Raw genomic sequence first — 15,359 nt, forward strand, 5'->3', positions numbered from 1 at the left:
TGAAGTCATGGCAAACAGGCGAACAAAAAATCATTGGTGCTGGAATGAAGTTTGTGGAGATCAACTTGACAAATAAATTAAAACTTGAAAAAAATAGTATTTGATCGCAAAATAAGAACATTACCTCAGATGACAGAGAAAGCAAAACAGCCTAGGTTGTAAGATACAAAAAGTACAGGCAAAATCAGTTAACACAGAGTGACTAGAATAAACAACACCAGAAACCTTTTTTAAATCTTATAAATTGACTTTCAAAATACCAACCACCAAGTCTGTGCTTCAAGAAATAAAATGGAGAAATTGTACTAAACAGTGAAGAAAACTGTGGAATTATCGAAAGTTTCAGAATCTACTAAACTCTGAAGAACCAAAATACGAATTTGATAAGATAAAACCTACTTCCACTAACCTGGCTAATCCTTCAGACAAGCAGGAAATTCAATATATCGTAAGAAAATTAAAAAAGTAAGAAATCAAAGTGAAAACATGCTAATAGCTAGAATGTGGATGGGGAGATATTAGAAAAACTGATTGAGAAGTTGAGAAAAATTTGGTTTGAAGATAAGATTCCAGAAGATTGGAAAGATCTGTTGCTTCAGTTTACACAAGAAAGAGGTTAACATCTAAAGAAGGATTGCCTGTAACTTACAAGGTTCTCTATGTAGTTCTTTTGAACACACTGTAACAACAGGTTGAACTAAAAATTGGAAAGTAGAGGATTTCAGAAAGGGAAGTTAACGTGCTTAACAAATTGCAATCTGAAAGTAATATTATTACTTTTAGACTTGAAAGTCTGAAACTAAATAACATCAGTGAATTTTAAAAAAGCATGACTCTTGACGGGGAAATATTATTTAAGATCTAGAGGAATTTGGTGTTGACAGGAGAATAAGGGAAATCATAAAATGAATTTTAATAGAAACTAAATCCAAAATTATTCAGAATTAAAACAGGAATGAAGTAAGGTGGTGAACTTTCACCAATGTTTTTAAACTCGTGTTCTCAAGAAGATTATGAAGGAGTGGAGGAAAAGGTCAGAAATTCTTGGTTAAATTCTAGAATTTAACCAAGGTTACTTGTAACCTAGGTTACAAGTAAGATTGGATTACAAAAGTACAATTAAACTGTAGACTATTTAGCCTTTGTAGATGATTTGGTTTTACTGGCAGAAAATGAAAAAAATATGATAATTCAGAAGATCACATTAAAAAAAGTAGAGGCAAAAAAGAGGATAGTTTATATCTTTTGAGAAAACATGATTAACTTTAAAAACTCAGGAAACAGCAAACAAATAAGGAAAAATCCAGTTAAGAAATATAAGTATTTAAGCAAAATCATTTAGCCCATTAAGTTTAATTAAAGAAGGGAACACAGTAAGATCAAGAAAAATGGAAATGTAACTAATAATCTAAAAAAAAACAGAAGCTCTTTCAGTAAAATCCAAAATTTGGCATTACAACTCTCAGATTATAAAGTCTACGCAGCTGCATGCCTGACTTTGAATAAGGTTCTGGAAGAAATGGAAAAAAGAAAGAAGGATTCTTGAATTAAGAAAAATTGAAGATGAATGAAAAACTCAGGAAAGTCATCAAACTTATAAGGAAACAGAAAAATTATCAGATACGGTAAGGAAAAAGAGAATCTGTTTTTATAGGTACTACATTAGAATGATTCCATAAAGGTTGATAAAAAGAATCTTTGACCGCTAAAAAAAACTAAACCAAAATGGAAAACAGATGTCAAACAAAACCTGGAAGAAAGGAAATAAAATTGAAGAAATACTGAATAGGAAAACTTTTAAAAAAGTAACAAATTTTTAGGGATAAGAAAACCTAAAATAAATCAGGATACATTTGGACAGAAGAAAGAAACAAAATGAGATAATGATCAAATTGTAAACAAAAATAAAACAGCAGAAGAAGAAGATGAAATCAAAAGTTACATTTCTCAGAGTAATAGTTGGTTAAGTTTGCTAAAAAATAAAAATAAAATAGTAAGTTAATATAATGTCACTGACTTTTTTGTTAAACATGAAAAGTACTTAATTTTTAAACGGACAGTAGTCATGACTCATATTATGTGTTACTTTTTTTGAGGCATTAAAATATGGAATTGCTAAATATTAGAACATTTCTTTCTAAAAATCAGCCTAAATCTTTTGTTTTACATGTAGAAAACTTATTTTTCTTTTCATTAAGCATGAGATTTGTTACTGAAACAAATTGAGAATTTTTTCTACTATTTGTGTAAATATAAAAATCAAATAAAAGGAAACATATTACAGATACTTAGATGTTGTAGCTACATTTTGCCTTTTTTATAAACAAGAAATTTGCTATAAAATTCTTTATACACATTTTATTTTGATTTACTTTTAATTTCAAAAGGTGAATAATCTGCTAAATTTTATCAAGGATCTTTCATAAGAATAAGTTTTTTGATTCCTCCTTTGATCCCATTTTGTTGCCTCATTTCTTCTTCATCTTTATATAATTGGACGACCCCAGATACTTAAGAAAAAATTTCATATAGTTGCCACAAAAATCAGTAAATGTGTTGATGAATATTCCTTATTATTCATTTTTCTACTTAAGTGTATTCTTTTATTTGTAGGATAAACTTGAGGCTTTTTGTGGTATTCTCAGATTCCCTACATTGTTTCCTTGGTTACCCAGATTTCTTTTTCCTGTTATCGTGGTAGTGCAGTAGTAGTCTGCAGCTTTATGCTTGTGTTCCCGTTTTTCCATGTTGTTATAAACCAAACTTGATTTATTTGGAGTACGCTTTAATTGATGTTAAGAAACTGATTCCCATAAAATTTTTATTTAATGCATGGTTTTTTACTTGGTTAACCATGTTAAAATGGGCACTGTTAACTGTGGCCATACAGGAAATGTGGTCACATCCACATAGTAATTGTATGACTTGTTGTTATTAATCCATTCTCACTGTTGAATGTTCAACCCTCACAAATTTTAAAATTATAAAAATATCAAATAAATTTACAACATTTTTAAAAATTATATAGGGAATTTCAAAGCAGCATTCTTGTTTTTGTTTCAAAATTTTAATTTAAAAATTTTACCTTGTATTTTTTATGTAATTAAAAAAGTCCATAACATTATATGGAATTTTCAACAAAAACTCATTTGGAAGTTTCAATTGATCGATTCTGAGATTTATAAGCGATATATATATTTTTAATAATCATTGTTTATTTCCTAAGGAAATCATATTATTTTGGGATATGTTTTAGCTTTCATTGTTTCATTTATGATGTATTTCTTATCTAAAAACTGAAAAAAGAAATTGTTTTTATGAAAATTTTTTGTAGACATTGCAAAATTTGATGATTGATCGTAACTTATGTGGCAGCAAGGTTACTGCAAAATATGGTAGAATTGGTAGCACTTATGGTAAAACTTAGGGCTGTATCAGCAGAACTGGTGCATTAAATATTAGTAGAGTATCAGTTATTTGTTCATTACATTCAATTATTTTCAGTAGATGGAAGCAAATGAAAAAAGTTAATAAGCAAGTATTCATATTTATGAAAATTATGATTTAAAATTTTTACAATATGCTCTTGAAGAGCATTATCTCACATGGACAAATGTCTAATTAATAATAGATAAATACCTAATCTAAGCAGTAGTTAGATCTGAATGTATTGCTTATCACTAACTGTTAATGTGCCGTTGTTACTGTTATTTTAAAATAAGTAAGCAACAGTGGAATCTATGTTATTCATCAGGAATCAGAACCAAGCTCGTGACTGATATAATAGATAGTAACAGAATTGGCTTAAAAAAAAAAAATATGATACAGCCTACAGGCAATGAAGATCCATATTTATTTTTTTTTAAACTATTCTATCATAATACAGCATAGTGTAACAATATTATACACTATATAATAGCAGTTTTGGGAAATAATAGCAAAATATAAAAAAAAGAACATTCCTGTAACTAGACATAAAATGGATCAAACTAAACAAGTTGTGCATTTATAGATATTTCAGTTTATTTTTAAAAAGGTTTTAGTTTAGTTATTAGAGTTAATAAGCCATATTTAAAAAAAAAATTTTTTGTGCTTTTTATGTTAACATAAAGTCAAAAGCAGTATAGATGTGGCTTATTATGATGGCAGGTATAAGGGAATTAAGATAATTTTGTTGAAATGAAATTGCTTAAGACCGTTAAAAGTGATTATGGGATAAATTAAGTCCAGTCTCAAGATATCTGTTATTATTAATATTTTATTTTTTCGCTACACAAATACAGTGAGAATTATTTAGCTTGAAACTCACAGAAATAGCAAAGTACTGTGACTATTTCAGGGAGAGTAATATTCCAGTAATTAGAACTCGAACTCTAAGGGGTTCTGGGCGGGCAATTGCTTGTGATAAGTTATTTTATTTCTTGGGTTCTGATGGTTAACCTATGGGCAAATAAGATCTTCCTGTACTTAGGTTGTTTTTTTATCTAATCCATCTTTTTTTTATCTACCCCTTATAAAGGTTGAGAATCACTGCAATAGACCATTATAAAGTTATAAATGTATTTTGCTATAATTCCGCGAATGCAACTATTAACAATACTAGAATTTTATTCAATAATTACAGCCTTTCAAAATTTTAATTTAGCATAACATAATTTTGTGTCCTTATATTAGTCATTAATGACATTGTATTTTAAAAAGATGTAATTTAGCAAACAAATCTTTTTTATGTAATGCATACTTTTTAATTGTAAAATATACATTATCTGCTGTTATCTAAAGAAAAATTCAGGAGATTCAAAAGGCTTATTTGATATGTCTCAAATTAAAAAAGTTAAAGCTATAAAAATATAAGTCTATCGACAGTAGTATTGTCAAGAATCTGCATAGGAATTGTATCTTCGACACAGTTGTTTTTTTTATTCTATCCTGTAGCTTTAAGCATTAAATGAAATGAAAAAGATTTCTTGTACACGATAACTTAAAAATTTTGAATGTTGTTGACAAGACCGTTTTTCACCAAAAAATAGATTTATATTGATTTATTCTTTGTACATTAACAGGTATTACTAAAGACAGCAGTTCTTGGCATGCTCAGTGTATGCTTAGCAAAGCTCATCTGAAATTACTTTGTTATTATGATGCTGAAATATGTGCTAAATGCTAAGAAGTATAATCCAGATCCAAAATTTAAGAGTATTATTGACACGCTATTAGCTGAAGCTCAAGTGCATTCAAGAGATGAAAAAAAATGGAATCAGAGTATTGACATCTGTAAACAAGTATGTAGTATTAATTAAGATTTTATTTTGGTTGCTACATATACCATATATAAAAATAGTTAAATTTTATCTTAGATGATTTCAAACTTTTTACTTGAAGCTAGAGCGTTTTACCACATTTTTGCACTCCCTAAGATTTGGCCTTGTTTCTTAAATTTATTTATAATCAAATGCTTTAGAACAAAGGGTAGAAGATGAAATAGATAGATGTAAAAGATCTGTTGTTAATTAATTTATAAATAAACTTGTTTTGTAGGTTTTACTCTTGTTTTGTTTTAAATACTGATGTTTATGGATATCTTTTTATTAACACTTTCTTGAAATAGGTAGTCTTTAAATTACCACTTTTGCTGCTAAGCCTGCAGATCTGCAGGAAAGCATGAATATGAATCCTTCCCACTTTTTCTACTCCATTTCTGTAGTCTTTGATATTTCTCATTGCATTAATTATGGAGAGATGCAGGGCAGGTTATTTTGAATGATTTTATATATTACAATATAGTACTTGAGAGGTCTATGTTTTATTGCAGTGCAGTCTGATCATGGGGGGGGGGAGGGTTTGGTTATAAGTATTTTTTATTAGTTTTTTTCTCAGTCAGATGAAAGTTTTTCTTCAGTTTATTTAAAAATAATCTAGGAGTTAAATTTATGATTTTTTTTTGGTTAAGTCTTGTAACTTGATAGCTTTTTATAATTAAAAAGCTGGTATAAGCTTTTTATACCATCTGATGTAAGTAAAAATAAAGGTCCTTTGGTACATACATAACATTTGTATCTGCATTTGTTTATTTTGAATGCTTTCTTGAAATAGGTAGTCTTAAAATTAACACTTTTGCTATTAAGCCTGTAGATCTACAGGAAATATAAATTCTTTCCGCTTTTTCTACTGCAAATCTGCAGTTTTTGATTTTTCTCATTACATTGATTATGGAGGGATACAGGCCATGTTGTTTTGAATGATTTTATGTTACAATCATTTGGAGAGGTCTGTTTTTTATTACAATGCATATTTTTACTTAGTTGTACTATTATTAGGTTATTGTACATTCTCATCCATTTGACCAGAGAATAGTCGTCTACATTTTTTGTTAGGTAGGACCTGCTTATGTAAGGTTCTACCTTTTTCTATCCACTGCAATGAGGTTTTGCAGTGACCTGGCAAAACTCCAGGACCTTACATCAACGGAGGAGCATGATCAGTATCTAACATAAATTTAATTATTTATTTTTGTAGACAGAATTATGTTTACAGAATACTTAAGAAGCAGTAGTAAAAAAAATAGTGCGTATTTAAATAAAAATATGATTTGATTAAAATTAGAAATTTGTTTAAAATTGATTTGTTTAAATTTTATGTCGTTATATTACATAATAAAAAATACTCACTGAAACAGTAAAAACTTCTCCAACAATAGTTCAAGTTTTCTTTTGAAACAAGACGGTAATTTTAAAAGAGCACCAGGTTCCTGCACCCACACATTTTACCCACTTTAAAACAAGTGCTTTCGCCATCCATCCTTTTTCTTGGCACCTGTCAGTGACATAGCAACAAGTCATTTTACACTCTTTGGAAAGTTTTTTCTTTAATTGCAATAAATGATAGAAATTTTTGCCAACTACAAGTATCATCAACATGATTGTACATTGCTGTTTTACATAACCACTAGTACTGTTTTACAAAGTCAAACTGCAAACAGTGTTATCACTGACAGAGTTAATTGTTGAATCTGCTGCCGTGTGGAAGTAAACTGATGTTTGATTGGCATTTGCTATCTCTCCCATTAGAAAGCTATTTTCTTGTCATAGCTGAATTAAATAACTCTAAAAGGCCAATAATTTTTCCTGAAAGGTATTTGACAAACATTGACATGCAGATGTATGTTTTGTTATTTATAGTTCATACCTATACATAAAACAATTTAACTATCCTAGACTTGCTTTAAAATTCAGTATTTGAAGTTTCCTCACAATTTGTGCGGCTTTTAATCGGGTCATCTATTGAAACAGCAAATCCTTGCTCGCATATATCTTGAATGTAAGAAAACTACTGCTCTTCTACTTGAGGGAAGTTCCAAATTCAGTCAGATAATACTAAAGTAGTACTGTAAAAAGATACTGCTTCTCTTTTTCTTTCTCCGATTTCTTATACATGATTCTGGAATATCATAGTTACAGCCTGCTGCACAATTACAGACATCCTCAGCTAAGCGAATAACTAATTTTTCGCCTACTGTAAATAATTTAAAATTTTTTATAAAATTCATTTTTACTAGTTTGCTTAAAGTTTACTAATTGAAAAAATTTAGTATAACTGAATATATAATCTTCCTTCATTCAACTAAAACAAAATGAATACTGTTACAAGTTTATCTGAAATGACTTGTGTTTTATATAAAATTACAAGATGATTAATAATAACATATGTTATAATAACTGAAAATGCAGAGATAAACAAAATGCTTATGACAAAAGTTTGTTTATAAACAGGCAATTATGATATAGTCTACATAACAGATGTGACTCAGCATTAATGATGTGAAATCAAAAGTAATTAGAATATATGCTACAATTTGTTTTGGTTACTACCATATATTGTGTATTATATTACAATACGTAGTACAGTAGTAAATACAAATATTGGACCCTCATTTGGAAATCCAGCTTGTCACATGCACCCATAAATTTCATGTTCCTTTTTAAGAAAAAAGGTGTGTGTTTTACATGAGTCAATACAATATACAGTTTTATGCATTGTACATGAACTACACCAAACTTTGGTTTTCTTGGTTATAGACGTGAAAATATTCTCACAAAAAATTAAATTTGTGTTCTTACTTTAACTACATAACACAAAAAACTTTATTGGCAAAGGAGGATATATGCACTAAACATTACATAAGAGTTTAAGTTAAATTCATGTATTTTTTTGTCATAATTGATGACAGCATTAAATATAATGAGTTGTATGTATGCAGCTTTGACAATATCTTTTATTTCTATATGTAGTGTAGAAACTTTTTAAGTTACTGTTGATTTGTTCCAAATTATAAGAACAGAGCGTAAAAATAGTTGTTTATTTTTAAATCTCTTTCATAAGTAAATAGTACAATTTTAATTTAGTTAAAATTGCATACATGTAATTGTAGCATTAAAATTGCAATATATTGAAATTTGGATGATGTCTTAAATCATGTAACTACCATGCCTTACTAAAATCAACAGATAACTTTTAAATATGTAAACAACATCCACAGAAACACAGATTTTGCAAAGATGATTTTGCTATGAATGGTTTCTAACAGTGGGTGGGGTATAAACATGTCATTATGAAGACAATAGCTTTGTACGCATGAATGCATGATGATTAATTTACTGCAGGTTCTGATATGTTATTGCTGAGGAGTCTGTTGAGTTATACAGTTAACACACCAGCATTGTACTTTAATATGTAGTGTGATGTTAAAAATTCACTATGAAGGCATGTCCTGTGGTTTCATTTAGTTGTGTGATTTATAGTTACTGTGTCAAGTGTGTTGTGTTAGTGAATAAATATGCCAAGGAAGTAAATGATCCGGATAGCTTCTGTTATCGTATGTGGGGAATTTGACTTTAAAAAACAATGATGAAATTTGACTCCACTTGTTAAAAAAATGTTATGAACTATACTTTGGCTTTAAATTTGGGGTTCAGGATAGGAACTGGGTCCCTTACACCTGCTGTTTGATCTGTGTGAAATGTCTGATAGACTTTGCAAGGCGCAATTGTCACATGAGTTTTGCCATATTGATGAATGTGTGGTGTCAGAACACAAGATCATTTGTCAGATTTCTGTATTACAAAGATAAAAGAAATAAGTAATAATTCCAAACACAGTGCAGTACCAGAATTTGCCATCTGGTAAAAGGCTTATGGTTGGTACTGTCTCCAAGGCCATTATCATATCCTCCTCCAATACATGTAACTTTAGAAGATGAATTGGAATACAAGGTAGCCACTAAAGTTTGTTATGAGGAGTATGATAATCCTACTTTTGAAACAGAGTCGAAAAATCTTATCTGATAACTCAAACTGAATTAAATAACTTTTTTCAGGAGAAACAAGCAGAGCTTTTGTGATCTAGGCTGAAAAGCTGAAATCTTCTCCATACTGACACTGAAGTTTGTTTCTTTCATAATTGTCAGGAAGATTTATATTCTGAAGAAAATAATTTAGTGTATTTTAACAATATTAGGGTTGATATAGATGCACTTCATCATGAACATAGCTGGAGAATGGAAACTGTTCATTGATTGTTTGAAAACTAGTTTAAAGGATGTCCTTTAATACAGTGGCAACAAACTTTCTTCTGATCCAATATCTTATGCGACTAACTTGAAAAAAAAGTATGACAGTATGATAATCCTGTTAGAAATAAATCAGTAAACAATTACCATTAGACTAGATGTTGTAATTTAAAAGTTGCATTTAATGGGTTTCCATCTCTGCTACTAAATGTTTTTGCTTTTTTTGTGATTGGGACACCAGGGACAAAACAAATCATTTTATCAGAAAGAAATGGGCGAAAGGTGAAGCACTTATGCCTGGACAGAACAATGTTGTTTGTACATTCCCCACTAGTTAACTTAAGAAATAATTCTTATACCTCAACTACATGTAAAGTTTGGGCTTTTCAAAACCTTATTTAAGGCAATGGGGAAAAATGTTCTGGGTTTCATTATTTGAAAGAAAAAGTTAAAATCAAGTAATACATTTTTGAAAGGAAAAAGAAAAGGAAGAACTGATAAGGTAAATTGAAAAGTCAGCATGGATGTCATTTAGTTGTAAAAAAAATTTTATAAAATCATAAATCCCCCAACTACTGTGACATTATGGGTGTATTTATTACAGTAAATTAACAAAATTAAAACATGTATGGGTTATAATAAAAATTCATTTTTTGGATTCACACCTGGATTTCTTTCTGGACAATCTCGATGGCATCAGTGATGAGCTTTGATAATATCTTCACCATCAAATCTCAGTCATGGCAAACAGGTACCAGTGACAGTGGAGTGAAATAATGCTTGCAGAGTATTGTTTGACGTTAAAGAGCGATGTTCCATAATATGGCAATTTTCATGAATTTTATTGTTGATTTTCATCGTCAGTTCATCAGTCACAAGGCTAGGCCGACCAGTGTTGTCAAATTTAGACTAGGCACAGGGTCCGCGCTTCTGCGGTCTCAGTTAGTTAGTTTGAGGAAATCATGTTAGGTTGACCGTGATGTCTGTTTGAGGCCTACGTGAAGGCAAAATTTGATTTGTGTTTTACTAATGTAAATGTCTGCGGAGGCATTTACATCGGTGGCATCCCAACTGAGGCCTGGTTGATGACTGTGAGATGTAATCAGTTAGAGGGACCTCTGGTAAAGCCCCTCGGGGCTAGGAACAGAGAGGTGGTGTGGCGACCGGAAACATCACAAGTTGGATGTCTTCCCCTACAGGGCTATGATGAGGCTAGACTGAAAGATGTCATTGCCAAGGTACTGAAGATGAACTCTGGTAAAGCCCATAAGGGCAAAGTACAGAGGGGGTGGTGAGGTGACCGAAACCATCACATAGAAGGTGTCTTCTCCTGTGTGGTGAGTTGCAGACTGATATCTCATCTTAAGCTATCATAGTAAATATATTGTTGAACAAAATTACATTTTCCAGAACTGAAAGATATTAATTTGTATTTTATGGCGTACAAAAATTTAATGAAGATTTTTATTAAACGTAAACAAATTACTCTATTTATTTATCAAGTTCTGAAATATTAACAGGGAGCAACACAATTACTTTTTGATTGTAACTTTAATTTTACTATTGGGTAGAAATTGTTGGCAAGTTTATAATTCTAATTTATTGTTATGATTTTAAACGTTACAGTTGTTAATAGAAGACAGAAATAATGCAATGGCTTTGGAATGTATGTGCAGAGCTCATATACATTTAGAAAAGTGGGATATAGCAAAAACTTGTTAGCAAAACTGGAAACTATGTATACCAGTAGTGATAATGAGGTTACTGCTATATTACTTCGAGTTCAATTAGCTGAGCTAGCCGATAAGGCTATGCCACCTCTTGATATACTTTTTGGTATTACTGTTAAACATCCTGACTCACCAGATGCTTGGTATCATCTAGGTATGCGTTGTTTAGAAGAAGATGAGATTCAACAATGCATTAATGCATTATTTAAGGTACTTTATTGTTTATTCATGTTTATATTAAAGATAAATATACTTTTTCCATTTTGTTTATTGAAATTTATTGTTTTATATAGTGTGCAAACCTTGATTTAGTTTTATTATTTGGTTTAGTGCATTATTACAACGAGTGTTTTGAAGAGGATCCAATTTTTTGAATGTGGATTTATAATTTATCCAAGAGTAAATTGTATATTACACTATTTGTCTCCATTACTGTACTCAGGTTATTGTATGCGAAAGATGAAATAACTTTGTGATACACCATTGTCATTTCAATATCCATTCTTTGTTGTATATCAGTTATGTTGTTTGCCATGAATTAGATTGCAGAAATTTATCCAATTTATCAGTTGAAATTTCATTAGTTTGTAATTTGCAAGAGATGAACATTATCATGTTTCTATATAAATGTTTGGAGAGCAGAAGTGTATGTAACCAAAAGATACTAGGTGATATCACTTTTAACAACTGAAATATCTGATTATTCAAAAGAGTGATAAACTCATCCGTAAGAAATATTTCTAGAAAATTTTTTAGAAAGTTATCTATATTAACATTTTAATTAGATTATTTGCAACAGTGAAACATAATGTGACAGCATTCATAATAGGTCAATGCAACAGCATAGTGCTGTCTTCACTGCTGTCAAATTGGAACTCCTTTACCCCCATTTTCGGGTTGGAGAACAACCAGAAATCACAAAATTCCATGTCTAATAAGTAAGGGGTCTGGTGATCTTAGGAGTTCCATACTTGACCAAGAAATCCTGGATTACATATGAAGAAAGGGCTGTAATTATCATGATGCAGAACCTCTAGGTAGTATGTTTGTTGGAAATTTGGCCTTATGGTGGGTATTCATATCCACAACTTCATAAAAAATATAATAAAAATAAAAAATATAACTGGTCAGCATTACTTTCACTTAGCTCTTCATTTGTTTTGTTTGCATTGGTGTTGAGGATGATGGTGACTTTCTTTCTTTCTTCTATTCAAATGAAAACAGTTTTGGCTTAAATTTCATAACCGCTGTGCATGCTCAAATCATTCATTAAAATCATGTAATTAGTTCTACAGAACTATCATTAATGCCGATGTCATTTGCAATTTCTTAGTCGGTCGAAAATTTTCCTTATCAAATTAAATATTTTGTAAATGAAATGTGGATTTTGGTCTGATGACAGCCAGCCACTGTGCTGGTATATTTATTTGATTACTTAGGATGTTTTTTTAACTAGTAGATATTTAATATGTTTATGGTTTGTTCTACTTTTATAGGCTGGAAAATTAGCGCCTTACTGGTATAAAGTTTACTTAGAACTGGGTAATTATTATGTTACTCATGATTTAGTAAAAGCTAGATGTTGTTACAAAAAAGCTTTGTATCTTAATAAACGGTCTTCTGAAGTGGCAATGGCTCTTAGTGATATATACAGGATTCAGGGAGAGACAGTAAGTATTTTAAATTAATATTTATGTCTTGTGTGCTTGAAAATTATTATTTTAAATTGTTAAAAGAATGCTCATGAAAAGAAAATGTAAGAGTGATCTAACTTTTTGACATCAAATTAAGACACCTTTCTGCTTATGTTTATAACAACATATGAACTCATGTTTTCCTACTGTTACTTGTAAAAACTGAAACTGTTGCTCATTTCCTTTTTTCAATAATTTATAATGCGATTGAGATATCTTTTTATTGTAATATCTATTTTTTCAAATGTAATAATTACAAAAATATTTTAACACAGTTAGTTGCTTATTCCAATCACAAATTTTTTTAGTATTATTGATTATTATGTATATTGTTTTGTGATGTGTAATTTTGTTGTAGAAGTGATGAAAGTATATTTGTAACAACTGACTTCACACATTACTAAGAGATTGTGGTTATTAAAATGTACATCATACTTTGTTAAAGTGTTGTTTTTATCGATTGTTTGACGTATTACATTTGATTCAAAACACTAGTGTTTTGAATCAAATGATAGTAATATAATATCAAATGATAGTAATATAATATACAATGAACATTACATGTCCATTGTATATTATATTACTATCCAGACAGTAACATAATATTGGCTAGCCAAACCACACACATACACACTCCTTATTTAACATATTTATAATTTTAACTTTTAATTAATATTTTTATTATTTGACAACATATTTTTTATATATGGAATTTTTAACTTTAATTTTAACTTTTGATTTTGATTTTAAATCTTAAATATAAAAGGAAAAAAAATTTTAATTCCATTTTGATTTGAATTGATTTTAAAGTTTATATCCAAAATTTTAACAAATTTTGTGTTATTGTATTTATCAAGATTTTATTTTGTTAATATTGTGTATTTATGGTATGTAATTTTACGTGAACAATCATAAGTTTGGATCAACTTAAGATGCGAGAAAATTGTGAAAGTACTCTTGTGTAAGGTAATTGTCATCCTATCTAATTTAATCTTATTCTGTACTTGGTGGATCAAGTTATTTATTTATATATATATATGTGTATTACTGAAATTAATCTTTTCAAAATTAATATTATTCCTCTGTGCTGTTAAATTATATTAAACAAACCACCTAGTATAGAATATTAAGATACTTTCATGGGATCCCGCATCCTTAGTCAGGATTGAAATAATTCTGTTATTGCATAATAAATGTTATTCTACACCAGGTGGTTTATTTAATAGAATTTATATATATATATATATATATATATTTATATATATATATATATATATTAAATAAGAATCCTTTCAAATTCATTATAAATTATTATAATGTTCAGATTTTGAGCATTAATACACTAACTTTTTGCTCTGTCAAGGAGCTCTTTCTATATTGCATGCGAGTTGAAATAAGTCAATGAATGATTTAAAAGAGATAACTTATTATTTTTTATTCTGAATATTCTGATAATATATTATTTGTGAATTTTATCATAGATATAATTTTTTTTTTACCTATGTAAGTGAATTAATTTAATACAAAAAAGTTTTTGTATAAAATAATGATTTTAACTCTGTAAATTCTCTATTGTAAAATAATAATTATTATGATATTGGATAATGCTATTTTTTTAATGTAGAATAAGATTATTTATCCAAATCAATTATATTAATTACTTATATAATGATTTTACTTTTAATTACATATTATGTTACTTATTTAGGTTTTAATGGTCATAAATATTATTTGCTGTATTCTTAAAATGATATTTCTGAAAAGAATGATTTCTGAAAGTTATGATGGTTCTATTATTTTATTGACTTATAAGTCAATATTTTATCCACTTTTTTTTTTAATTAAAAGACGATCAGAAAGCAAGTTACACCCCTTCTATGAAACAAACACATATTTATAAGACAATTTTTTTTTTATTGAACAAAAAACTACACATTTTCATCTATTTTTCGACATAATCACAAAGTTTTTCTGAACACTTTTCATACCTTGTGACAAGTTTTTCAGTTTCACTCTCATAAAAATTTCGTCCAATTTCCTTCAACCATTTAACTACCGCTTCCTTCAGTTCATCATTAGCGAAGCGCTCCCCTCCCAGGTCTCGCTTGAGAGGACCAAACAGGTGGTAGTCACAGGGTGCTAGGTCAGGGCTGTAAGGCGGATGAGACTACACTTCCCACTTGAATTTTTGCAGTAACTCCTTTGTCACATGAGCTGAATGAGGAGTAGTGTTGTCGCAAAGAAAAACGATACCATTGCTCAGTCTTCCAGGTCTTCGATCTTTAATGGCTTTACGCAATTTTTTTAAAGTCTTCACGTTAAGATTCAGCATTGATTATTGTTCCTCGGGGCATAAATTCACTGTAAATA

General features: G+C 29.4%; 1 protein-coding gene across 1 annotated transcript in view; it reads left to right on the plus strand.

Annotated features, from left to right (window-relative positions):
- The first annotated feature begins 5,143 nt into the window (after nt 1–5,143).
- LOC142326648 (superkiller complex protein 3-like) overlaps nt 5,144–15,359 on the plus strand; it is a 28,034-nt gene continuing 17,818 nt past the window's right edge. The window contains exons 1-3 of the mRNA XM_075369244.1: nt 5,144–5,282; nt 11,192–11,505; nt 12,792–12,965. Coding sequence (XP_075225359.1) covers nt 11,230–11,505; nt 12,792–12,965 — 450 coding nt within the window. The 5' untranslated portion in view covers nt 5,144–5,282; nt 11,192–11,229. The remainder of the gene's footprint in view (nt 5,283–11,191; nt 11,506–12,791; nt 12,966–15,359) is intronic.

The sequence above is a fragment of the Lycorma delicatula genome, chromosome 6 (assembly GCF_047948215.1).
Source record: "Lycorma delicatula isolate Av1 chromosome 6, ASM4794821v1, whole genome shotgun sequence".
Taxonomy (NCBI): Eukaryota; Metazoa; Arthropoda; class Insecta; order Hemiptera; family Fulgoridae; genus Lycorma; species Lycorma delicatula.